This window comes from Struthio camelus, chromosome 2 (assembly GCF_040807025.1).
Source record: "Struthio camelus isolate bStrCam1 chromosome 2, bStrCam1.hap1, whole genome shotgun sequence".
Classification (NCBI taxonomy): domain Eukaryota; kingdom Metazoa; phylum Chordata; class Aves; order Struthioniformes; family Struthionidae; genus Struthio; species Struthio camelus.
In genome coordinates, this window is record NC_090943.1 from 37,648,574 (window position 1) to 37,673,557 (window position 24,984).

The 24,984-nt window shown below is 40.1% G+C and overlaps 1 protein-coding gene across 3 annotated transcripts in view; it reads left to right on the forward strand.

The window, feature by feature from the left end:
• Positions 1-24,214, forward strand: part of STK31 (serine/threonine kinase 31) — a 48,400-nt gene extending 24,186 nt beyond the window's left edge. For 2 of the 3 annotated variants that reach the window (XM_068935116.1, XM_068935117.1), the window contains exons 12-24: positions 1,180-1,359; positions 5,048-5,164; positions 9,399-9,518; positions 9,996-10,127; positions 11,479-11,580; positions 12,564-12,644; positions 13,013-13,138; positions 13,823-13,948; positions 14,224-14,310; positions 15,061-15,210; positions 17,032-17,157; positions 19,218-19,286; positions 22,619-24,214. In XM_068935116.1, coding sequence (XP_068791217.1) covers positions 1,180-1,359; positions 5,048-5,164; positions 9,399-9,518; positions 9,996-10,127; positions 11,479-11,580; positions 12,564-12,644; positions 13,013-13,138; positions 13,823-13,948; positions 14,224-14,310; positions 15,061-15,210; positions 17,032-17,157; positions 19,218-19,286; positions 22,619-22,828 — 1,626 coding nt within the window. In that variant the 3' untranslated portion in view covers positions 22,829-24,214. The remainder of the gene's footprint in view (positions 1-1,179; positions 1,360-5,047; positions 5,165-9,398; positions 9,519-9,995; positions 10,128-11,478; positions 11,581-12,563; positions 12,645-13,012; positions 13,139-13,822; positions 13,949-14,223; positions 14,311-15,060; positions 15,211-17,031; positions 17,158-19,217; positions 19,287-22,618) is intronic. The other variant, XM_068935119.1, reaches the window with a different exon arrangement.
• Positions 24,215-24,984: the final 770 nt, after the last annotated feature.

The window sequence follows — 24,984 nt, forward strand, 5'->3', positions numbered from 1 at the left end:
GAAACGCTACATCTAAACAAACTGTCTGTAGATTTTTCTCAAGGTTTCTTTAGCCATCTTCTGGTAGGGAGTAATACAGACAAGTTAAATGAGGTAACCCATCTTTTTTAGGATGGGTTTTGAGAGCTGAAGGATGCAGTTTGGCACAAAAGCACAGGTTCATCCAGTCAAATGCCATTCTTTAAGGAGAGTTTTATCTTTGGAACTGCAGCAGATTGCCTACAGACATCAGTGGAGCTCTCAAACACTTTTTCGTCATGGGACTTCCTAGCCAGATGCAAAGAAGGCTGCTTACTGTCAGGATATATTAACAGACGGTTGAACTGATACATCCTCCCCCCATCCCGTTTTTTTTTTCCAGTTCCTTTGACAAGCTGTACTTTCTTTAAAAATGCTTTTGTTTGTCCTGAGCTTTTACCTCAGTGCTGTTCCCTGATGTATAATACTTTGATTTGTTTTCCGATATAAGTCAAAAGGAGATGAAGCACAGGGTTTATATACTTCCAGAATACTTGACTTTTAGACAGGTAGAAGTTTCCAGACTCAAAAACTCATTTCAGAAGGCCTTGGAAGTGTCAGACATGTGGGTAACTGCACTTCCATCTAGGAATGAGTGGGTGTGATGGTGATGGGTTGGAAGTGATTGGAAGTGGTTGGAAGTTTTAAGTGATTTATCAGTCCAGAAGCATTCCTTGGGTGTCTGGTTGCCCACCTTGTTTCTCAATGACAAGTTCACTTTGTTTTCTGCAGTTGAACGTTTCTATAAGGAGCACTGTAAATTGACTCCTTTTTTCCTCTTTATGCTGAGGAGCATAACTTAAAAATCCAGTCTGTAGAGAAGAAGAATCTAGAATAGAAATGATTGCAACAAGCATAATGGCTTATAAGTAATGTCTTTTCCTTCCTTGTTTTGAATGGAAAATTACTCTGTGGTGTGAGATCACTTCTTGCATTGCATTGTGTGGTAACCTAGTGCCAGTAGATCTGAGAGGAAAGTGAACTGGAATAAGTAGTTTACTGGATGCAGAAAGAGGTTTTGAGGTAGAAATAAATTCATGCCAGCAGGTAATGCTAACTCTTTCTGTGTTAAATGTATTGATTTTTATATACAGTACACTGTCACAAAGTTCTTCTGACTTGCAAACTTGCTGTTTTTTGTTTGCTTCAATTGGCGCATAGGAGCTGTGCACTACTCTGGAGGTGGTGTACGGTCAAGTTCGTGAAGAGGATGAGTCTGAGGAGGTATTTCAGCAGTTCTTTAAGTGGAAGCATGCTAGAACAGAGGAATTCATTCATATCAGAAATGATACAAATGCTGCTCTGCAAATTCTCGCTGACTGGTTCAGTGGCATCATAAAGGTAAGGCAAGCGGTCCCTGTCAGTCAAAAAGATGAAGCGTGGCACTGTGTCAAACTGAACTCTGCCCCTGTGGACATTAATGGGACAGCTACCTACGGCAGTGAGATTGCACATGCCAACAGTGGCACCAAGTTGTAGTGCCTCAGTACAAAGCAAAGTGTATGTGTTGAGGGAACGGACTGCTAATTTAACTCTGTTTACTATGTTTAACTCTATGTTTACTCTATGTTGACTTGGCACCACCCCACTGCGAAGTAAGTTCTCTGCTTTTACGTGGTGGTGGTGGGGAATGTTCTGTATAAAGATCAGTGTTTTTATGTAAGTGTTGTACAAGTATGCTCTCCGTTCACGATGCAATTGAAACACTGCAATTAGTTCTTTAAAGTAGCTTTTGGATGGAGGGCATTTACCTTTTAAAAGGTGCTAGTTCAGAAATGCTCTGAAAGAGTTAATGAAAGGTCATTGCAAATGAGGACTTAACATGCTTGGAAAAGCCCGTCTGACCTGAAATAATCTAGCTACAGATCACAGGCTTTTTTTTTTTTGTTTGTTTTGTTTTCCATCCCCTTCTTTGAAGTGCTGAGTGTAGAAAATTTATGCAAATCAAGTTATTCACTTTTATTTGCATGTCCTGCAGTATTTGATGCTGAAATACTGTTCTGATGCACTGTCCCTTTTGATCTAAGTCGTAAGAGGTTTGGAGCATTGAAATGAAGGGATATGTATGTATGTGTGTATTTGTTTTAAGAGGATTGACAGTGGAAGTAGATGTCATCAATTGTGTTCCCTTTGTTTATAAAGAAAGGGCAAAGTGGGGAAATGACTTCTTGATTCTCTTTGTCCCTGTGCTTATTGTTGTTGTTCTTGCTCAGTTTAGGACTCTTAATCTTCTGAGGAAGACTGTAAACTGCTCTCCTGTTACTCCTGCTGGCCCCGCTTTCCTGATCTCCTTCCTGTTGGTCTCCTATGTGTAAATATTCTCAGACTGCATGAGAAGAACCTTTCTGCCCATGTGACTTGTGCATAGTCTGCAAGGGTCCTGCCGTTCTGTCCATAGTGAATAAATTGTTTCTGCCCTTGTACTCAGAGCATTTACTGTGGCTGGATGCTCTTTGTACTCAGAGCGTTTACTGTGGCTGGGTGCTGTTATGAATGGCTGTATTTCTTGACCTGATGATAAATGCTACTCGGCAACGGTGCAAACTTGGTGTATGTTGTGTGTGGGACACACGCAGTGTGGAACAGTGTTATTTAATGTAATTACTTGAAGATGTTTAGAACCATGTCAGTTGTTAGATTGGGAAAAAGCCATGCAGGTGGTGTGTGTGCTGTGTGCAATTCGGAGTGGCGTTTTGCATGTATGAAAAAATAGGTTAAATTTGTTGGTGTTTTTGACTCGTTTACCTCTTTCAAGTTTGAACTCTTCTACAAACAGTTCAGAGGGAAAAGACTGCCAGACTTTTAGCGCTGGTTGGTAAGGGACTGGTGGGTAGATCAAGGAAGAAATTTTAAGTTATCTGGTCTTACCAATTTCAGCATTTGATACACAATTATTGCATTGCAGCTAATCTAACTTGTAGCTCCTGTCTTAAGGAAAACAGTGTACAATTGTAGCTCCTGTTTTAAGCAAAGCTGTGAACAACTGAGCAGAAGAAACACTTCTTCAGTTTTAAAGTTATTTTAAACAGATACTACTCTTTCTCTCTGTATTTCTGAATCCAAATTAATCTACCGTAGCAGCCATCAAAATCTACAGTAGAATTGCATCAGTGCCAGACAGGAAAATATCTTTACTTTCACAGATTGGATAGCTCCTTTTCAGTGTGTAACCTGAAACTTTGGGGACCAATATACTTTTCAAACTGGCACTGTCAAAGTGGTTTTTTTTTTTTTTTAAGTTCCTTTAAAATGAAACAATAGCATATTTTCAGTCTTAACTGTAGTGGAATGCATGTGCTTGGTAAGTTAATAAATGAGGTGGAATTTGCAGGTGTCTGTTATGGCTGTGCATCTTGCATGTCAATTTTGGGACCGTATTCTCATTACGTTTCTTGTTGCCTGCATAATATCTCCTCTGCAAGTAAGAGTAACAGAATTCTGCCAGAAATGTCAGGCTTTACCTCTGACAATGTAACTAATAAGCTGATGCTATCTATTCATTCTCTCTGGCATTTTTGGTATCTTATGCAGAGAGGAATAGTCGAACTGGCTCCTAGGAGTAGAGTTTTCTTTCAGTATATTTAAGTTTAAAGAACACAGTGGACTAGTCCACTATAAAGTATTTCTGATGTGGTCTCCAAAATGCTCCTTAATTTTATTAGTACAGATGTTCTATTTCAGAATTATGCGCAAGAAGCTACTTTATTTTTGACTTCTGTGAAAACACTTAGGGTTTCCAAGGTGAAATCTTCAAGTTTATTTCCCCCTCCCCCTTATTGGTCGGTTGATCAACTGTAAAATAGATCCCCAAATGTCTGTTTGCCTCAATATTATATAAGAGGAAATGGTAGGTGCAGAAACTTTAATAGCCATTAAAAAGCACTTCAGTCTAATTGTTTACCTGAGTAGATTTGATCTGGAGACTTTTGGAACAGTTGCTTTGAACAGTTACCTTGAATTTGCTCTTTTGTCTTTCTAATTGTAGACCAAATTTAGAATTTTCATATAGTAATCTTAGACAAACATGTTGAAGAAGGCATTGTATTCCCATGATGATAGTTAATGAGTGCAGCTGAGCTCTGTATATTTCTCCAATACAAATGATACCTATAATCCGATCTCTTCTAGTTAGAGTTGAAAACAATGAAAGGTGTGGATAAAATAATGCATTAGCTCTCCATGTGGCAGTCTGAAGTGGAGCACTCCACTGAGCACATGCATTTTTGGGTCACAGGCATGCATCTTGCATTGAAGCATGAGGTTGAAATGAGTTCTTTCAGTATGAAGCTGAGAAGAGTTTTTTGTTTGCTGACCTATTTGAAAATAATAATACAGCTGGAGCACTTAACGTTTTCGAAGTAGTATGTACTACTGTGGGAATATATCTTCTCCTGTGCTATGTTGTGTATAGGGAGTTAGTGATGATTAATCTTTAACGTTGCCTGGCCTCTATTCAGTTTTGACGGAAGAGCTGTAAATAGCTTACAAGCGTTGCTGGTATGGTCAAATGCTTTCTTTGCAGATAAAGCCTTCAATACTTGTGCAGAAGCAAAGATACAGGGAGGGCGTTGGTTTAGTTCAAGTCTGTTCTCTTAACAAGCCAAACACGTTAAAACAGTAATGAAAAGCCTTCTCAGTGATGAAACTACCGTGTCAAGCCTTGGTGTGGGCATCTTTTGTTTCCCTGTGTGGGCAGCACAATGTTAATTTTTACATTAGACTCAACGAGAGATGGATTGGGATTCCTCTGCTGTTTCATTTTTTGCTAAAAATGAAAGTGAAATTAGGAAAATAAAACCTGATCAAGGTAATTCTTATCTTGCTTTTGCCTGATGAATTTTAGTGCTGTTCTGAAAATTGTTATATGGCATAAGTGTCAGGTAGCTAAAAGTGATAATTGATGCGAATCCTGATTAGACCTTTGGTAGTGCTCACTCTACCTTTGTATTTCTTGCCTGTTTTTTTGCTATCCTATCTGCTTGTTAACTTTAACTTACAATTGCAATGCTGTTTTCCCCCTTCCCCAAAGTGTTTTGACCTGATGTCAGAAGCATCTTTGAATTTAGAGGAAGTGATTGGCAATGTGGATGAATTTCTAAAAAAGGTTGAATTGGATATTCGTAAAGAACTGGAGACTGACTTAGCTGTAAGTACTGATCTTTCCTATTGACTGCTATGTGTTTAATGCATCTTTGGTTTCAGTTTAAAGCTTTTCGTAAAATACCAGGTAAGTTTGTTCATTATGAGGCGGTATTCTGTTTTGTGGAAGTGTGATATAAAGTAACTCGAGTTGTTTGCCAGAAAGGGAAAATTTTTCAGGTAATAGTCACAGGTCAGCTTTTGGTTATAGGAGCTTATCTCTGTGACTGACTTAGTTAAGAAATACTGGTGAAACTGGTTGATGTGTGCAGAGAAACTTTCTTTGGGCTGTTCTGAGTTTCAGTGCGTGTATTGAAAATGTACATGATGAAAAGTAAATGTAATCTTTAAAATAATGGAATTGCATCTGTGTGAATAGTGAGGACTATATTTGCTTTTTTCGTCTTAAGAGATGGATAGTTTGCATCACCTTCTTTTTGCTTCGAATAAATGTTCTTGTCTTACTGGGAATTTTTTTTCTAATGCTAACCTTCTCTCTAGTTGTTTACCTTTTCTGAAAAGCATTTCTTCCATTCTCTTTTGCCGATTCATTGAGGTACGTGCCTTCTCTCTACAGTGAGAATGTCTACTGTGCCAAAACAGTCACATCAAGTTGAATATATCCTCTCATAATGCAACATCATAATAATGCAACATCATACTAACAGTAAATCACCAATTCAGTCTGTGCTTGTGACTGCTGTCCGCAATAAAATTGGTGACTTTCTTTTAGAAGAAGGGTTGCATGTTTGATGTCTTTTTATCTATTTACACATGCGGTCCTTAAATTCACAGAATCGTTTAGGTTGGAAGGGACCTCTGGAGATCATCTAGTCCAACCTCCCTGCTCAAGCAGGGACCTCTAGGTTGCCCAGGATCACATCCAGAAGGGTTTTGAATATCTCCAGCGAAGGAGACTCCACTACCTCTCTGGGCAACCTGTTCCCAGGAAAGAAGTTCTTCCTCAGGTTCAGATGGAACTTCCTGTGGTTCAGTTTCTGCCCGTTGCCTCTTGTCCTGTTGCTGGGCACCCCAGAGAAGAGACTGGCCTCATCCTCTTGACACCCCCCCCTTCCCCTTCAGATACTTGTAGACATTGATGAGATCGCCTCTCAGTCTTCTCTTCTCCAGGCTGAACAGGCCCAGCTCTCGCAGCCTTTCTTCATAGGAGAGATGCTCCAGTCCCCTCATCATCTTTGTAGCCCTCCGCTGGACTCTCTCCAGTAGCGCCATGTCTCTCTTGTAGTGGGGAGCCCAGAACTGGACACAGTACTCCAGGTGAGGCCTCCCCAGGGCTGAGGAGAGGGGCAGGATCACCTCCCTCGACCTGCTGGCAACACTCTGCCTAATGCACCCCAGGAGACCATTGGCCTTCTTGGCCACAAGGGCACACTGCTGCCTCATGGTCAACTTGTCTACTGGGATTCCTAGGTCCTTCTCTGCAGAGCTGCTTTCCAGCAGGTCAGTCCCCAGCCTGTACTGGTGCATGGGGTTATTCCTCCCAGGAAGTGCAGGACCCTGCACTTGCCTTTGTTGAACTTCAGGAGGTTGCTCTCCGCCCAGCTCTCCAGCCTGTCCAGGTCCCTCTGAATGGCAGCACAGCCTTCAGGTGTGTCAGCCTCTCCCGCCAGTTCAGTATCATCAGCAAATTTGCTGAGGGTGCACTCTGTGCCTTCCTCCAGGTCATTGATGAATACATTGAACAAGACTGGACCCAGGACTGCCCCCTGCGGGACACCGCTAGCTACAGGCCTCCAACTAGACTCTGCACCATTCACCACAACCCTCTGAGCTCTGCCCTCCAGCCAGTTCTCAATCCACCTCACTGGCCACTCATCCCACCCACACTTCCTGAGTTTACCTATGAGGATATGATGGGAGACAGTGTCCAAAGCCTTGCTGAAGTCCAGGTAGACAACATCCACTGCTCTCCCCTCATCTACCCAGGCGGCTGTCCCATCATAGAAGGCTGTCAGATTGGTTAAGCATGATTTCCCCTTGGTGAATCCATACTGACTACTCCTGATCACCTTCTTGTCCTCCACATGCTTAGTGATGACCTCCAGCAGGAGCTGTTCCATCACCTTTCCAGGGATGGAGGTGAGGCTGACAGGCCTGTGGTTCCCTGGCTCCTCCTTCTTGCCCTTTTGGAAGACTGGCGTGACATTGGCTTTCTTCCAGTGCTCAGGCACCTCTCCTGATCTCCAGGACCTTTCCAAGATGATGGAGAGTGGCCTAACAATAACATCCGCCAGCTCCCTCAGCACTCGTGGGTGCATCCCATCGGGGCCCATGGATTTATGGATGTCAAGTTTGGACAAAAGATCTCTAACCCGATCCTCCTGCACCAAGGGAGAGTCTTCCTTCCTCCAGCCTTCCTCTCTTGTCTCCAGGGTCTGGAATTCCTGAGGACTGGCCTTAGCAGTGAAGACTGAAGCAAAAAAGGCATTCAGCAGCTCTGCCTTCTGTATATCCTTCGTCAGCAGGACACCCGCCCCTTTCAGCATTTTCCCTATGGCCCACGTTTTCCCTAGTCTTCCTTTTGCTATTGATGTATTTAAAGAAGCCCTTCTTGTTGTCCTCGGCATCTCTTGCCAGATCTAATTCCAAATGGGCCTTAGCCTTCCTCATTGCATCCCTGCATGCTCTAACACACTCTGTTAGCTAGAACAGGTGTTGGTAAGATGGAATTTTCAGTTTTCTGATACTAGTTATATGTAGTTTAGACCAATTTCAGACTTGTTTTCTGAAATGGTGTTGGTTAGCAATCAAAACAAGCCTTATACAGAAAGAAACCAAACTATTAACATATTTGTATTTTTAAAGACTGGAAGTTTTCCTTTTTTTTTTTTTTCCCCAGTCTTAATTCACAAGACAATTAATCTGTGGTGCAGGCTAGCCAGTTTAGAAACATCATTATTGACCTAAATTTCTCCCACAGCTTGTCCAACAAATGCTTTAGGTATTGTTCATGGTATCCAAGGGACCCTTGATATAGCAGAAAAGAACAAAGGAATGGCTCAGATGATTGGAATTAAAAGTTATAGGCTTCTGGAGACTGTGAAATACTGTGAAATTGCTAATACTTTATATATATACACTTTGCTGGACTTCTTACTCAGAGGGATGCACCTATCTTGAGCCTGGAGGAGGTGATGCTTGACTATTAACCAGCTGTCTTGGACCCCTCTTCCTTCGAGGGCCCTACCCCAGGAGATTCCCCTAAGTAGGTCCCTGAAGAGGCCAAAGTCAGCTCTCCTGAAGTCCAGCGTTGCAATCCTACTCATTGCCCTGCTCCCTCCTCGTAGGATCCTGAACTCCACCATCTCATGGTCACTGCAGCCAAGGCTGCCCCCAACCTTCACCTCTCCAACTAGACCTTCTTTGTTCGTTAGTACAAGGTCTAGCATTGCACCTCTCCTCGTTGGCGTCTCCACCACCTGGGTCAAGAAATTATCATCAATGCTTTGCAGGAACCTCTTTGACTGTTTGTGCCTAGCTGTGCTGTCTTCCCAACAGATGTCAGGGTGGTTGAAGTCTCCCATGAGAACCAGGGCCTGTGATCATGAGGCTACTTCCAGCTGTCGGTAGAAGGCCTCATCGATGACTTCCTCCTGGTCAGGTGGCCTGTAGTAGACCCCCACCACCGTGTCACCCATGTTACCCTGCCCTTTAATCCTTACCCATAGGCTCTCCACTTGCTCTTCATCCACCCCGAGGCAGAGCTCCACACATTCTAGTTGCTCCCTCACATAAAGAGCAACTCCGCCACCTCGCCTTCCTGGCCTGTCTTTCCTAAAAAGCACATAGCCATCCATGACAGCATCCCAGTCATGTGAACTATCCCACCATGTCTCTGTCACTGCAATGAGATCATGGCCCTGCAACCGCACACAGTCCTCTAACTCTTCCTGTTTATTCCCCATGCTCCGTGCATTGGTATACAGGCATTTCAGAGAGCTATGAAATTCTTTCATAGCATGTGAAATATCAAATGGAGTTGCTGCATCGAAGTGTCAGTTAACTTTATTCTGCTGAAACTGCTGGAAACTGCTCTTTAAAACTTGCTGACTTTCCATATCTGGCCTCTTCAAGAAGAGGGATAAAAAGTCTGTTATCTGAGCTTTTTTATTACCAGTTGGAATTTCTAAGTAAAGATTTTGTATGTTAAATATTGGTATGTTTCAGTGGAGAATGACTCCTAGCTTTTAATCTTTCTCTGTGTTTGTAATTCAATCCAGGAGCATGATGAGGCAGATGAGCAAATAATTAGAAGTGCTTACAATAAAGTTATACATAAGATTCATCAAGAGCAACATCTAATCGCTGTCATACAGAACAAGTACTTGGCCAGTGTTGAGGTTAGTTTCCGCGTTATTTATTTGTCACACAGGCCTTTATTAGTAACCCTTTCTGTCCTGATTTCTTTTTGAAACATATCCTTTTATCTTTCCTCTTTCCTGTTGGAAATTATAGGAATATATTTGTGATGAGAAAACTGTTTGAGTTAAGGCATAAGTACTGTGGTTGTTTTTTATACAGCCAAAGCTTCATTTCATTAAAAAATAAAAGGTATTCTTTTTTTAAATAAAGAAGGGAAGGTGGAGTCTTTTGATTCTTTACAAACTGATAAGTTTGTAACTTAAGGAGATTAAGCCGTAAGTAAATGTTTTCCAGAAGGTTCTTAATGTAGTTAAGTGAAATAAAAACCTGTTTGTGATAAAGACCCTGAAAAGCCAAGTTCAGGTAGGATTCAGACAGTTTATCTAAGGTATTGAACTAAAGCATAATTAAAATAAAATTGACTGTTTTCTGTGTGTGTTTTTTTTTTTGTTAAGTTCAAAAAACAGGCGGTGGAATGGCTGAACAGGAGACCTAATATTGACAACTTACTATCAATTAAGAAGACTCTGAAAAATTTGAAGGCCCAGTTAAGATGGAAGCTGGTTGAAAAGAGCAACTTTGAGGAAGTATGTGTGTTGCAGGTTTTCTTAAAGTTGATTTAGAAACATTAATTCTGTATATTCCAAGTAAGTGGTAACTGCATAGAACAGTTTTTCTGCACTTCAAAGATGTGTTCTTCTAAGTCCTGACTAAACAAGCACTTTGAAATTGCTTGACCTGAATTTTTGCTTTTAACTACAAAAGTTTTTCAGGCCCCGGAGGCAAAGCCTGAATAGTCTAAAATAAAAATACAGCCATTCCGTGAGGGTAAATGCCTGTGTCTCCCTCATTACAAGCTAGAAACTAGGGTTAGGTGATGCTGTTGTAAGTAATAACAAATTCTTAACAAAATCCAGCTGCTGCCAAGGCTGGGACAGCTCTCAAAGAGGCCCTTTTGGGAAGGGTAGAGGTCCTCCTGGTGACACAGTCTCACTGTTCAGTACTGTGTGAGCAGTCTTGTCTCTTTACTGTGCTGGTTGTGTGGTTACTTCCATTTTCCATAGTATCTCTGTTACACTGATCAGTCCAGAGGGTGATATTTTTTGCATTCAGTTCTTGCTTTGGTATGGTTGAAGTCAGTCTTGCCTCTCCTGTTTAAGTATGTAGGAGCCAGGACATTAGATTTCTTCTATGTATTGAACCTTCATTACCAAAGTTGTCACTCTCAGCCCCAACCACTTTGCTAATGACACATGTACCTCTCCTTTGGTGGCAAGAGTCAACATTGCTTTAATTGTCAGGGTTCCCTTCCTACCCTCCAAATAAGTTCAAAGAATGTAAATATTGCTGCAACATCAGCGCTGTTTGTTTCATTAATGTGGAAGTTCTGCTTCTGTGATTAAACCATTCTGGTGATGCTTAAGAGAAAGAACCTTTCTATGTGTTCCTGTAAGCCTTGTAAAGGGGCAGTGAGCTTCCTCAAGGGATTAAAATTGAGCGACACTAATGAAACCCACTGGGAAGAGGATATCTGATAAGTGAGGTGACATGGAGGAAAAAGCCCTATTATGGGGGGTGAGGGAAGGAAGAATAATGGAGCCTGGTGTTGCTGGTAGACAAGTGATGTTGCTGCTGTGATTATAGATGATCAGCTAATTTAAAAAAAAAAAAAAAGAACCTCTTTGAGTTAGGAAACAAATAGGCAGAGGGCTAGAACATTGTTTGTCACAAAGATAAGCCAAGCAGCTTTTCCTATGATTAGATCTTATTCAGTCTCCTTCCTGGAAATCCAAGAGATTCTCTCAAAATATACATTTGAGAATGCTTAGTTTCCATATCACAGTTTTGAAGTTGCTTTTTTAATCCTTATATAGTAGGTAATTCTCATACTGCTATTATACCAAATAATACACAGTAACTTTGTTATTCCTCCTGCAGTCTGATGATTACAGTGAATTTGAAATGACAAGAATAAAAAAGGAAATTGCTGAACTGCGAAATAGTGTTCTTCAGGAAATATACAAGGAACAAGAAGAATATGTAAGTATTAAATTATTTAGGCAGCTAAAACAAAGCTGTATGAGACATCTGCATTTCAGTTACTTTAATGTGTGTTCTGGGTAAAACAAATATATAAAAAATTTAAGCACAATACAGTATTGCGTATTAATATGGCCCGTTTTGGGTGAAACCTCCAAAATAAGGTTGCGTCGTCTTGGAATAAGGAAAGGAGGATGATCAGTTTTGCTTATTTCTGTTTGAAATAGTCTTTTAAGATCCTATGAAGAAGGGAGTATAGCAGGTGGAAATGTGACTGATAGTTCTCAGCCCATAACTGCTACAGGTGACAGAGCAAGCTCAGTTGCTGAAGAAAAGGCTTTCGTTCTTACAAGAAATACAGCCTTCCTTACAACTAGCTACGAGCAGGATCTTTCCTGAAGCGGAAGGAGGTTACCCTTTCTCCAAGTGCTCTAAGTAGAGGGAAAAATCAGAAACCATCGTCTTGCAAGTAGGTAGAAATGCACCAGGATTTCTGAGAGTGATACACCTGCCTTTGCAGATGCATTTGAGTGAGCGTGTGTGTACACACAATAGCTAACCTGCTGCATTACAGCTGTGTAGGGCCTGAAGATCCTTGGATGTCCTGGTCTGTTACGAATTGATTTTTGTCTGCAGTTTACTCCTAGTGAGGTTGTTTTCTTTGTCTGGGGGCTACTGCAAAAAAGATGGAACGTTTTCCTTGATAGCACGTAAGCTCTTTAGGACCTGTTACCCACCCTTGATGGCTTTCAAAAATGTATCTGTCTTGAACTACTGCCGTGGTCTGTGTTCTTTTTGTTGTTGCTTTGTTCCTTTTGAAAAGGGAATGGCGGTTGTATTCTGAGTGATGCTGCCAAAGACGGTAAGAGTACAGTCATGGCAGGTGTTCTTTTGAATGTCCTGCGTATGCTGCAGATGTCAGTGTAAGTGTATATGTCAGAAGCTAGCAACCTGAAGCTGTGGGCCGTGCTCTCTTAATTCAGGAGAAGCTTACGTATTTGGTGCAGAAATGGTTCCCTGAGTTGCCACTTCTTCATCCAGAAGCAGGAATTCTGGACTATATGGTAAGCAGATTTGTTTCTCTGGGTGCTTCCTGTGCTGTCAGTTATTGTTTAGGGCACTATCAAGGCTCTGTATCAGTAATGCTCTGCGCAGTTCATGTCCATTTGGGGGCTGTGTGTACTCTTAAATATCCTTTACTCCCCACCCTGGGTGGTGTTAAGGAATGTGTTCCACTTTCTTTTTTGCCATGGCATTTTGTGTGTAGTCAGCCTCTTGTAACAGATGCTGTAACTTAATTTTTAGCATGTCCAAAGTATTTCTGTGCTTTGAGTTTATTGATGAAGAGGAGAGGTAGTCAGAGTCTCTGAATCTCAGCAGCTGTTAAATGCGGTGCCCTTGTACTGGATATTTGTGTGTACATGTGCTTCAGAATTCTGGTGGACTTCTGACGCGTAGCTTGGAGCGAGACCTTTTAGATGCTGAACCCATGAAAGAACTGAGCACAAAGCGGCCTTTAGTGTGTTCAGATATTCAAGATCAGAAGGTTCTTCTAAAGGTAATGTTGTTAACTGACTTTCAGTATAAGCACTGCAAGTGATGAGCCCTTGGCTTATTAACGTACTAATTCTGCCCGAACTCTGTGCTATTCTTAGTCCTGCGTTCAACAGTTCTTGTTCAACAAGCCCATAGAACGCAAACCATTGTTTTCCTTCTAGATTGTCTGTATGTTATTTTTTGAGTTTTCTCTTCTTTGAGGACAGCAGTCGTAAATGGTGCTTCCCTCTACTGTCTGTTCTTTCTGGCGTTTGGTGGACCCTTTCTTCTGTTCATTACTCCTGTTTCTTTTTGCAGATGCTATTTTGTCTTCCTGATGATTTTGCTGTCAAATTTCAGGAACTGCTTCTTTTCCCTTGCTCTGACTCTTTTCTGATCTGCCAGCAAGTAGGAGACCCAAGGGATATACTGTTATGAGAGGCATAGTTTTAAATCTCCTTGCTTTGAGCTTGACTTATACGCATCACTAATTTGAGAAAAGCTCCCTGATTTGCTGGACTAGATTTTAAGTGTTAATGAGTAAATAAGGGAATAATCTGTAATGATTGAAGTTGAATTTTGTAATAAGTACAAGAGAAGGTCATTTGATGGAACCTAATGATACACATTTCTACTTTAGAAGTGTCATGCAGTAACGGTTATAGGCGTTGGGAGTAGTAGCTTGGATATTTGTTCTGTTTTTCAGGGATATTCTGTAGATACAAATTCAGAAGCCAAAGTGATAGAAAGAGTTGCCAAATATCACAGAGCTTGGGGTCAGCAGAGGGAGAATTCTGGATTACTACAACTGATGTTTCTTCTTTTCTGCAAGGCAAGATTCAAATTCATGATCTTGATTTCTCTTTTAAGTTGAAAAACTTAGAGTTGAGCCTTAAAGGTTTATTTTTTATTTTTATTTTTTTAAACTGAAGCGTTGAATCAGAAGAATATTTCCTTACTGAGTTTACTTTGGATAGATTAGCTCCATGGTAAACATACTCAATTGATTTGTCACACTTCTAGCGTATGTTAAACTTTCCAATATTTCTGATATTTGAAACGATCTATTTTTAATGTGGTTTTTTTTTTTTTTTTTTTCTGTTGAAGTCTGATCCTCTGGTATATTTAATGGTCCCATATTATCCAGGGGCAAGTCTGGAAGCTTTACAGGCTGATACACCTTTAACTTTAAAAGTAAGTACAACTGCTTAGAATATCAGCACTTTACTTGTATGTGAACGAAACTCTTCTCGTTTTGCTTTGTCTTCTGCTGCTTCACAGTGTTTCACCAGTGTAACTTCCTTTGGTGGCAGACGATGACTTACAAGACAATGCAAACTTACAAGATAGGTTGGCTAATATTTTTAGCATCTGATCAGTCAGACTGTAATTTCTGAAGGGTCTTTACTTGGATGCATGTTGGTGTGTGTCGGGGGGGTTGTGTTTTTGTAAGTATTTTTTTCTTTTGGTTTTTGAAAAAATTGCAATTATGTTTTAAAAGTACTGGAATTAAGATGTTACAGAGGTTTGGAAATGAAAGCGTTCTTCTAGTTTAGAGGACTTCCCCCTGCCTCCCCTTGATTGCAAAGTTCTTTACAGGCAGTTGGGCAGCCATCTTTTCTCAAAGAAACAGTAGCCAGAAGGTGAGGCAGTCTTTTCTCTAGTTCTTTTTGCTGGAAGCTAGTTATAGTATGCTTTGGGATAAACATTTCTGTGACTTTTATTTTTTTAATTATATGTTTGTTTGCTTTTCCCCCTACAACGTTAGTGACTTGTTAAGCAGTGACTGCATTTTCATTGGATTGACTCTGCGAGTCATCAAAATCTTACTGGGAATTAATCTGAATATGTAGAAAGTTAAAAATCTGGAGTGGAAACATGCTTTTCTTTGGCTTTTCTGCATCTATCTATCTTAATATTAACACCAGAAAATTAAATTTTTAGGAAACATTAAAAGTGATGAAAGGAGTGGCTCAAGGTCTACAGACATTGCATGGAGCTAGTATAGTTCATGGATCTCTGCATGGAAATAATGTCTTTGCTGTGAATCGAAAACAAGGAGTTGTTGGAGACTTTGATTTCACGAAATCAGAGGTAAAAACAAAAACCTTCAGTGACTTTTGATCAGAATTATGTATCGAATTAGACAAGTGCATCTGCAGTTTATAAGACTTGCTGTGAGAAATGTTGTGCCCAGGAGTAGGACTCCTGTTTCCTAGCCTGAATAGGGTTGGGCAGTTTGAATCTTGTTGAAGTTTTTGTAAGCACAACCTAATCTTGAGGGACGGCGAGAAGACTTTTGAGAATAGGCACTAGTTAAGCAAAGGAATGAACTGAAATGTGAAAACTGCCATACTTTTTTGTCTTATGTGTTCATTGGTAATCTGCATCATCAGAAGTGAGTGTAAGAACTCATGTTAGAAGAAGGAGGGGGTAATCTAGCTCTCATATGAAGTATTTCACTTCTGTATGGTTGGTAATGGGGTTCTAATCTGTTCTAGTATTTTAAATTCACATTTTTATAACCTGTATAAACTGACCAGTATTTATACTTAGGTTTAGTCCTCATGTTCTGTGGCAAAGAATTTCATAGTTCTTGGGGAAAATGCTAATCTCTAAGAACACAATCTCTTTTCTTACTCGCTGTACTTACATGGCAAAGTATGTAATAAAGATGCTTCTTTTTGTAGTCACCTTTAAAATATTAAACTCAGGCTCTTTGAGCTAAAGCCTCTTTTATGCTAGATGTGTGCTTCATGGTTATTTAAAAAAAAAAAAAAAAAAAAAAAAAAGCTCAACTGTCCCACAAGCACAGGGAACACTTTATATGTATACATACATAAATTATAAAATATGTGTATATTAAATACATTTCATTGAGAGCCTTTACCTCCAAGTAGAGATGTGTTTTCTGTTAATCTCGTGAAGTGTCTCCCATGTTTGGACACCACTTCATAGTTCCCCTGCAATAAGTACCAATTTTAAAAGTGAGAGATATTTTTACGGCTTTGACAGCTGAATTCTCTGAAAGGTCATACTCAGTGCAGTTGGTGTCATCTTGAAAGTTGCAAGAGCTGAGGAGCGCTTTCTCTCTTTATTCCTCCCTGCAAGTATGGCTGTGCTGAAGTGAGCAGCTTGTATAGCAGAGCAGGAATGTTTTACCCAGGGTTTCCAGTCTGGATCCAGTCTGCCCTTCCCAGTAAGGATGTCTGTACTGCTTGGTAGCTGTACTTACTGCGTTGTTACAAATGGCAGAGCAGAGCTGGTAACTGCTGCTGTTGTGCTACCGAGTCGTCTTGGCAGGCTGGAGGCCAGTGTCCTCCAGCGTGGCTGTGGCTGGTGCTTACGGCTGTCATGGAGGAGAATTGAAACTTGGGGTCTAACTTCTACTATGGCAGTAGAAAGTCCTAAAACATCACTTTTCTCCCATAAACCAGGGGGAGGAAGCAGCTAGTTTCAGGTGAAGGCCAGACGGGCAGGGAAGGAGAAAAAGGAAAGCTGGCAGAACTGATAGTAAACTGAAGCTTTCCAAAGTGGTGTTCAACATTTCTTAAGGTGAACTGTAATATTTGGTGTGCGTGGCTTCCCCCTCGCCCCTCCTGCCAGTGATCTGACCAGTTTTTGTGACTCATGTTCTCTAGCGCCTTCTGAGTTCTTAATAGTTGTAGTTTGGAGGAAAATCTGCCAGCCTTATTCTTCTGTTGCAGTAGCAGATAAGTGTGTGGCTTTGTCTCCTTTTCCCTTTACGTGCCAGTGTTTCTATCAATAAAGGAGAGTTTTAATTTCACAGTCTGGGTCAGCACAGAACGCTTTGGTAAAGGTGTCTAACAGACTAAAGGGGGAGAGCTGGGGTTGTCTGCTTCAATATGCTGGTATTCTTGCTTAAAATTTACAGATCCAACTCTTTCTCTGTAGGAACAACGTGCTGCTGCAAGCACTATGGTTGTTGGTACCCTGAGCTTAGTTTCTCCTGAACTGAAGATGGGACAACCAGCTTCTCCAGCCTCTGATATGTACGCTTATGGCTGCCTTCTGCTCTGGGTAAGGTACAGCTTATGAAAGAGACTATTATAACACCATGGAACTATTGTAGGCCTTATAAATAGCAATAAATGTTATCTCTAACTCCTGTTTTGAACTATTTTGCTGCAACAAATACTCATATTTTAAAGTGAGTGGTATGTGTGGAACTAATTGGAGTCAAGATTATGGGCAGAAGGCAGTGCATGTCTCCATTCAATGTACAATGTAATTTATGCAAAAACACGAACTAAAATCATGCTTTTGTTTCTCTTGCTGCAGTTTTTTCAGTTCTTACTGTATACAATTCTTTTATCTACTCTTAGTAAGCAATCTAATTTTTTGGTAGCTTTGCCAGTGAGGAATTGCCTTACGTTTCCTCCCTCTTTTGATCTGGAGAAGGATGGGATTGTGATGTGTGCTGTTGCTGACAGCAGTGCCTAGGTGGCTATGTTGTTTATTAGTGTGTATTACGCCATGGACAAGAAAACAGTCCACTTCCTGTCTTAAGTGGTGTGTTATGCAGCACTTTCTCTTACTCCTTTTTGTCATCTGACACTTCTGTATTGCTGCCTCCCCATCTCTGGGTGCCGGTACCATTTGTCCTGAAAGGAAAACCTCAAATGTCAGACTTGAAAGCCATGAGCTACCCAGCAAGTGTTAATATTCCTAGGTCATGATATTGTATGAGCCCTTGACAGATCTGAAAAAGTTCACTGAGCACCCGTTGGAGCCCCAAGTACATAGTTGGGTCTTCCAGGGACACACTGGTAGGGTTAAAAGCCAGTTCCATCAGCCGCAGAATTACAGCTTCAGTAACCCCTTCTGTGTCATAGCATCTTGGAACGCTCTCTAATAGAGAAATAAAGTGCAAGCTGGTAGTTAGCCGCTGTCAGTTGCTTGTGCTGTATAACAATTGCTCTTCGTTATGTTTTACTCCAAATTTCGAAAGCTGTTGCATGAAGTTTAAGCAAGTTTTTCTACTGAAATAGATGAACTAAAGTATAGCTTAATATCATAGATATTTCTGCTTTATTCATGTGGTAAGGTTTAGTTGGAACACTTTTGTTACCACTGTTTGGATCTTCAGCTGTCCTAAGAAAACAGGGCTTTTACAAGAAGTGAGTTGTGTGTGTGTGTGTTTTTAATTTAAAAAACAAAACTGTAGTGTTAGTAATGGCTGGCTGTGCCCAAAGAGCATATTTGGTTTGCCTGAAGCCTCATCGCTGTAAGTATTCTAGCTGAATTTCAGACTAACCAATGTGTAACAAACTTGATTTTACTCTGATCTGTCCAATTCGAATGTTGTGGTGTATTGATCATTTGACCAAGAATTTTAGCTCAAGTGCTAATATTACGTTAAATAGTTGCCAGGTTCACACTGCACTTAGCTGAAATTATGTTCTCCTGACAAGCGGTGCTGTTTCTAAAATTGAGGCAGTGCTTTTCTCAGTTCTCAGCTGGTGTGTGTGACAAGAGCCCAGCACTGACTAAACAAGTGCTTCTTCAAGCCTCCTTGTAACTGTTCAGAACAGACATGCATTCAGCTTAACTTGCAGGCAGGAGTTTTGAAGAACACTGTGTTCAGACACAGTTCTGGATAAGAGTAAAGCCTGGGGAAATTTTACTGTCTTTTTGAGTAAGAGTTCACTTTTCTGTGTCATCAGAAAGCACTTAGTCCTCTTCTCAAAAAAAACAACCAAAACAAAAATAAAACAAAAGACCTAGGCCTCTGAGGGGCATATAATAAATGTACTGCTTGGACATGGGCTATGAGTCATATTTTAGAAGACTTGGGACCTCTAAAATTACTTAATTACTTCTCTGGTGCTAGAATTGTTTTTCTGTCCCCTTTCCCCTTGACCCTCCATCCTGCCCCCAGCCCTTGTATCTGTGTGAGGGGAACTTGAGTCCCATGTGTGTGTTATCCTACTGTGAAATTACAGAACAGCCTTCCCCCACCGCTTTCCTACAGCAGTCCATTTTCATTTAAAACATGGAATCTCCTTGACTCAAGTTTTTTGTTTTGTTAAACTAAGGGAAAAACTCATGTTTTACATAGTGTATCTTTTCATTTACAGCTTTGTTCTCAAAACAAAGAGTTTGGCATAAAGGAAGATGGAACACCAGAGGTGGATGTGGTTGATACGGTATGGTAACTGGTAGATGGGGAAGATTAGAGTGCTCTTGTTTAGAACTGGCTAATTTTTTTTTAATTTAATCAAACATTTGATTTTAAGTGCTAGGTTGAGGAAAATGTTCTTAATTGAACATTTGGATGTCCTAAATAGCATGCACAAATAAAATCCTGTTAGAGAAGGCAGAAAACCCCAGAATGTTCTTTAATATTAGACTCTGGCCTTAGGAGGAACGGTATCGTTACAGATAATTGAAGGACACAAGGTACAGACTTGGGGAATAAGTCACTAAGATTCATAATCGGAGGAGATATTTGAATTGGGAACCTAATTTTTCAAAGTGAGGGAGGTTGACTTTGTTTGTATCTTCCAACATAATTACTGGACAATTCTTAACCATTAATAAAATAGCCAACTTCCATTTTAAGCCCTTTTTGCTGTTGTGAAAGTGTACCATGCCATTTATTGTTTGCTTTAATTCTTGTTCTTTGTGAAACTTACCCTTTCCATGCCTATGATACAAGTTCGGATACGTAAACGGACCCTTTATGTTGCTGCTTTCATTGTCTTCACTCTCAATTGTTGTTCGGTCTGCCCTTGTCAGCCACTGTTGCCACCTGGAACACTACTACTGGTTCTTTTTGAAACTTATCCTTGCCCAGTGACTCCTTTGAGAATAGGAGTAGGGTTGTGTGCCTTCATATTTCCCAGCTTAGGTCTCCAGCCTTGAAATTCACCCTTCATTAATATATCTATTTCTTGGACATTAATCATAAATAGATATTTTTATGGTCGTCTTTCTGTATGCCTTAGTTACCTATCTCTTTCCTTGAGTTTATTTCCTTGTGTAACTTTCTTTTCCTGTAAGCTTTCAGCCTTCTGGCCAAGACTTAGGGCCTTCTCTTGCCTGCTTTCAGCCTCTTCTACCTTTTGCTACAGATGATTTCCTTTTACTTCTTGTGTCTTGTGTTATTCCAACTTTTATGCCAGCATACAGAGTTGAAAGAATTTCCCTGGGTAACTTATGGCCCTTTCTCAAATCACCAGTCTTCCCAGAGTAATTTTTGCTTCAGACTCTTCCTGTATCTGTGCCCTTATAGTTACTGACTGTTTGGTTCTTGTACTGTGTCCCTCCCGTCTCCTCCAAGTGGGTTACTCTTACATTTTTTTTATTCAGTGTGGACTACTTTTCACATGTTTTTTACTGTGAGTTCTGTTGTTGTTACTGTCATATGGTGTCTTTTGAAGTGTGAACAGTTACTTTTATTTTACAAATAATGAAGTTACCCATTATTATTCTATTTTCATTCATTTTTACAGCTTTTAATAAGAGAAAGTTTCTTAATTTATTCACCAACGAAAGGAAACAGCATTAGATTTTGACCTTGATAAATGATACCATGCTAATCGACGTATTGTTGTTGGCAGTTTGCGAGAATTCAGCCTGGATGCGTGCGTGCATGCATGCGCACCGAAGTCCATAGGAAGGCAATCCATGCTGCCTATGGTTCACAAGAACTCCCACAAGAGAGTTTTACTAAGAAATCTAATACTAATAAATATCTGTCAAGTGTTTCTTGGAGAATCTCTTGGACCTCTGGCTGTTAATCCTTGCCCCAGTTCTTAGGGAAAATCTATTTCGCTTTTAAGTGCTTTATCTGTAATCGGCTTATTCAGAACTAATCTCCATGCCCATCTGCAGGCTCTTGAAGGGCTAGTAATTTCCCTTCTATCTCAGTCTCATTCCCGAGAGGAATTGCACACTTTCAGCAAATAAAGTTTTGGTTGTTTTCTGCAAATATAAAATTGCAGAAAAACTTGAAGCATTACAAGAGGATATTAATAAACTTTCTAAGCTAGCTGTTGAGGAGAAGCAGTAGTTAAAGAGTTAAAGTCTTGTAGCCACTCATTTAGCCATGCTAAGCATCGACATTCAGTGTGCTTCAGCTTCCAGTTTTTTGTGTTTATATTTAAAAAAATAGATAAACAGGAGCAAACGAGTTGGATTAAATGCAATGAAATGTTGTCCTACAGTAGTATTACTTGTGGGATCAGTTTTCAGTTTCCTTAGTGCCAGAAGATGGTGGGAAGGGGATGTTTGTTGATGACAGACATCTGACAGCATTGTGAAATGCAAATTTGTAAGTGCAAAGCTTTAATAGGTTTAAATCTATTTTAATGCTCACTTTCTTCGTTTGTAATTCTGTAGAGGAAGTACATAGTCGTGTAGTTCACTTATGCATTTCAGTGTGTCAAGTGTTTGTTCTTGTCTAGAGATTTTCTTTTGGACATTTTAAAAGTTTTAAAACACTTTACAATTTCTTACATCTGTAAGATGAGCATTTTCAGATCTCATCTTTTCACTGAGATTTCAGATCATTTGGGAAAAGGTTAATTTTCGTGCGTCACTGCAAATCAGTGGAAGAGTTGGGAATTATCTGCTGCTTTTTGTCCCCAGGTTTTTTGACTGCTTGTGTACGTTCACAAGTGATTGAATCACGGGGATTGTAGCAGATAGATCAGATTCTTTTGATGAAATGAGGGTAGGCAAGGGGACATGCCGGTATTCTGTGCTTCGCTGGTGTATTGACCGTGGTCAGAGACGATGCTAGCTTGGGGAGATTGCAAACAAGCAAGCTCTCTTATGGAAATGTTCTGTTTACTTTGAATTTTGGTCATCTAGCTCTCTAGCTGAGCATTCGAAGGGCATCTTTCTTGTAGTCCTGTTGTCCGAATCCGGTGTGTGCCCTTTCTTCTTCAGTAGCTCTTGTTTATGCGTATGTGTAGCAGCTGTGCTCTTGTATTTTACATTTGGAGTCTGGCGTTGAGGTGCTAAGCATTTAGGCACTTTTTCCTTCTGAAAAAAACCCAAGGAATCTAGGTATAAATAATGGGCTAATAACAAAATAGCTGCTATTGATTTACAGTCTATTAGTTCCATTTCTTTATTTTTCTGTGCTCTTGCAGAGAGGTAAAGGAAATGACTGAAGTTACAAGTCTGATATAGAAGGTAAATGGAACCTGTTGTGTTCCTTCTCGGCAGAAAGACTGACTTCAGTATTTCTCTAACTTATTCTAGTTCAGGGAAATGATGTTTTAAAATATGACACATACCCTTTTGTGAAATTTGCTGGCACCAGGTTGGCAGTGCTGACTGCTTTTGTTCTGTTCTTATCGAACACTAGGTGTGTTAAGCATGCTGACCATTGGGAATGTGTGGTACAACCTTTTGTGATAGCTTTGGGCACTGAGCACTGAAGAGAAATGTTCATCAAATACTTGGTTGTTATTTGAAATCGTGTTTGCTTTGCTGGTTGATGAGATTCTTCTCCCTCTGTTTCTAGGATGATAAAGTCAAATCTCTTCTCTTGAATTTGCTATGCTGTAACAGACTGACAGCTGAGCAGGTACTGAAGGATGGTTGCTTCTTCTTAGCTGATGCAAAACCGGATGAAGATCTTGAGCCACATGAAGAGCATGATTCTGAAAAGATGAATAAAAATGAAGAGAATGTAAATAACTCTGAGGAAAATGGGATAAACCCTGCTGAGTAGATGAAGATCTTGTTCACCAGGTGTTTGAGGCCTTTGTTCCTGATTATTTTCGAAATTAATTGTCCTGATATCAAATCTCAAGATAAAAAGTTTGGTAGGTGTAGTCATGTTTTGTGATTACACAGAATTCACTGCCTTAAATTATTTTAAGTACATTTGATTCTAAATAAGTGTTCAGGGCTATAATCTGTTGTATTTCTTCTCAGTAGAAAGACTGACTTCGGTATTTCTCTTAATTTATTGGGCTGTTCCTAATTGTGTTCTTAGTTTGTCAACTTTTTTCTTTATCTGTTCTGCAGACTTTAAGTTTACAGAGAGTAGTCTTGTTAGATTCAGAAGTCTTAGGATGAAGGCCTTGTGACTTGTTTTTGTACCCAGTTTGCTGTCTCTTTTTCTGTGATTCCAAATTAAGTGTTCCTATTAAAGATGGTAGGGTATTACTGATTTGCTGGAGTCTTTTTGTTGCGTAGCCACAGATGTTCCTACAAAAAGTGCCTTCAAGCTAACGCTCGTAGATGCTGCTCTGACAGCCGGTCAAGTAAACGGGGAGCAGGCTGCCTCCTTTCTGTCTTGTAGTCCAAGCAAGATGCAATTAACCTTCTAGGCAGAAGGCATTGTCTTAGTTGCTCCTTTATAGTGCTGCTGCCATGCAAAATTCTATACACGTGCATATTGCAAAAATCACTGCACATCTGCTTCACAAAAGTGTGTGTATATTATCTGTTCTTAAACCTTGTTCACAGTGGTTTTAAAGTTTAGGTTTTGATGCCTGGGTTCGTTTGCCTGAAACATTTTACCACTTACTTTGTCATTGGAAGAGTTTTGTCGGCTTTTTATTTTTGACAACAGTTGCTGCTTGTATTTTTGGAGGTTTTTCTTTATCCAAAAGAAACAGGGCAGAGTGCAGGGTTCCTGTAGGGATATATTTGGCCTCTGGGTGTTGCTCTTGGACCAGTACTGTTGGCAGACTAGTGTTTTGCAGAGGAGTTTTACCACTTTGAAGTTGAGTAGTGTTAAATGAAGAATGTAAAAAAAAATAGGGTTTGTAATGGGGAAGGAGGAGCACTAGGGATTTAGGAAACCCTCAGGTATGATGCTACAGTCCACAGTGGAAAGAAGATATCCTCCTGGCGGTTCTGGGTCTCACATTATACTACTCTTTTTTTTTTTTCTCTTTTCCCTCTATCCATAAATCACTTACTTTTTCTGATTTTATTTGACTTAGAATAGCTTCTTTGAGATGTGTGGTCCTTCATTTCATTTCAGTAATAATGACTTTTCAAATTTCATATGGTGTGCATAATCAGGGATGGCAAAACCTTTGCTAAAAATAGTTTTGACTTACCATTTTTGATCAGTTTGAATAAATATTATTACAGAAATGGCAGAAGAATAGTACTTTGTTTTTTGTCAGTGAAAATAAACAGTTTATAGCAGTTCTACTTTATTGTTTCCAAATACTAATTGCAGCCTTTCACTGCTAATGAACAGTTAACTTTACTTTAAATAGTAAGCACTGAGTAGAGATTACGGAACTAACCTGATGGTTTCTCTCATGTTGTTTTTTTTAGAATAAATTTTTGCCCAGTTCCTTTGCTCCATCATCTGTGCAACTTAAAGCGTACTTCTTAAATCCCCAAATTGCTGACATTCTTGATTCCTGAACAAAGAAAACCTGTGGTTATGTTGGATCCCACATGTTAGATCTCGCATATAAAAACAGGTTATGTACAGCTGATAAAGTGATTCTGAGATGGCTGCAACTTTCAAATCAGATTATCTCAAAAACCTGCATTAAAGCCTTTGAAACCTTTGTACACACGCGTGTCAAGGTATGGGACAGCCCTTTCCAGTTGAATTGTGCTGTTTTAGTCTTGGCAGTGTCACCTATTCTTATTGCTTCTACTTCACACTTTTCTGTGGTAATTTCATAGCTCTGGTTTTCTTTGCATGTATTTGCCTGATATCTGAAGAAAAGAGGTTGGCTCAGGGTCAAGTTGTCCAGCTGCCCTGCTAAAACTTAGCATTAATCCATCATAACAGACTGCCTACTGCTTAGTTTGACACACCTTTTTTAACTGCATCTTTTGGTCTGGAAGAAGGGAACTTGGAGGATAGAGAAAAGAGGCTGACACGATCCTGCGGGAGCTGTGTGT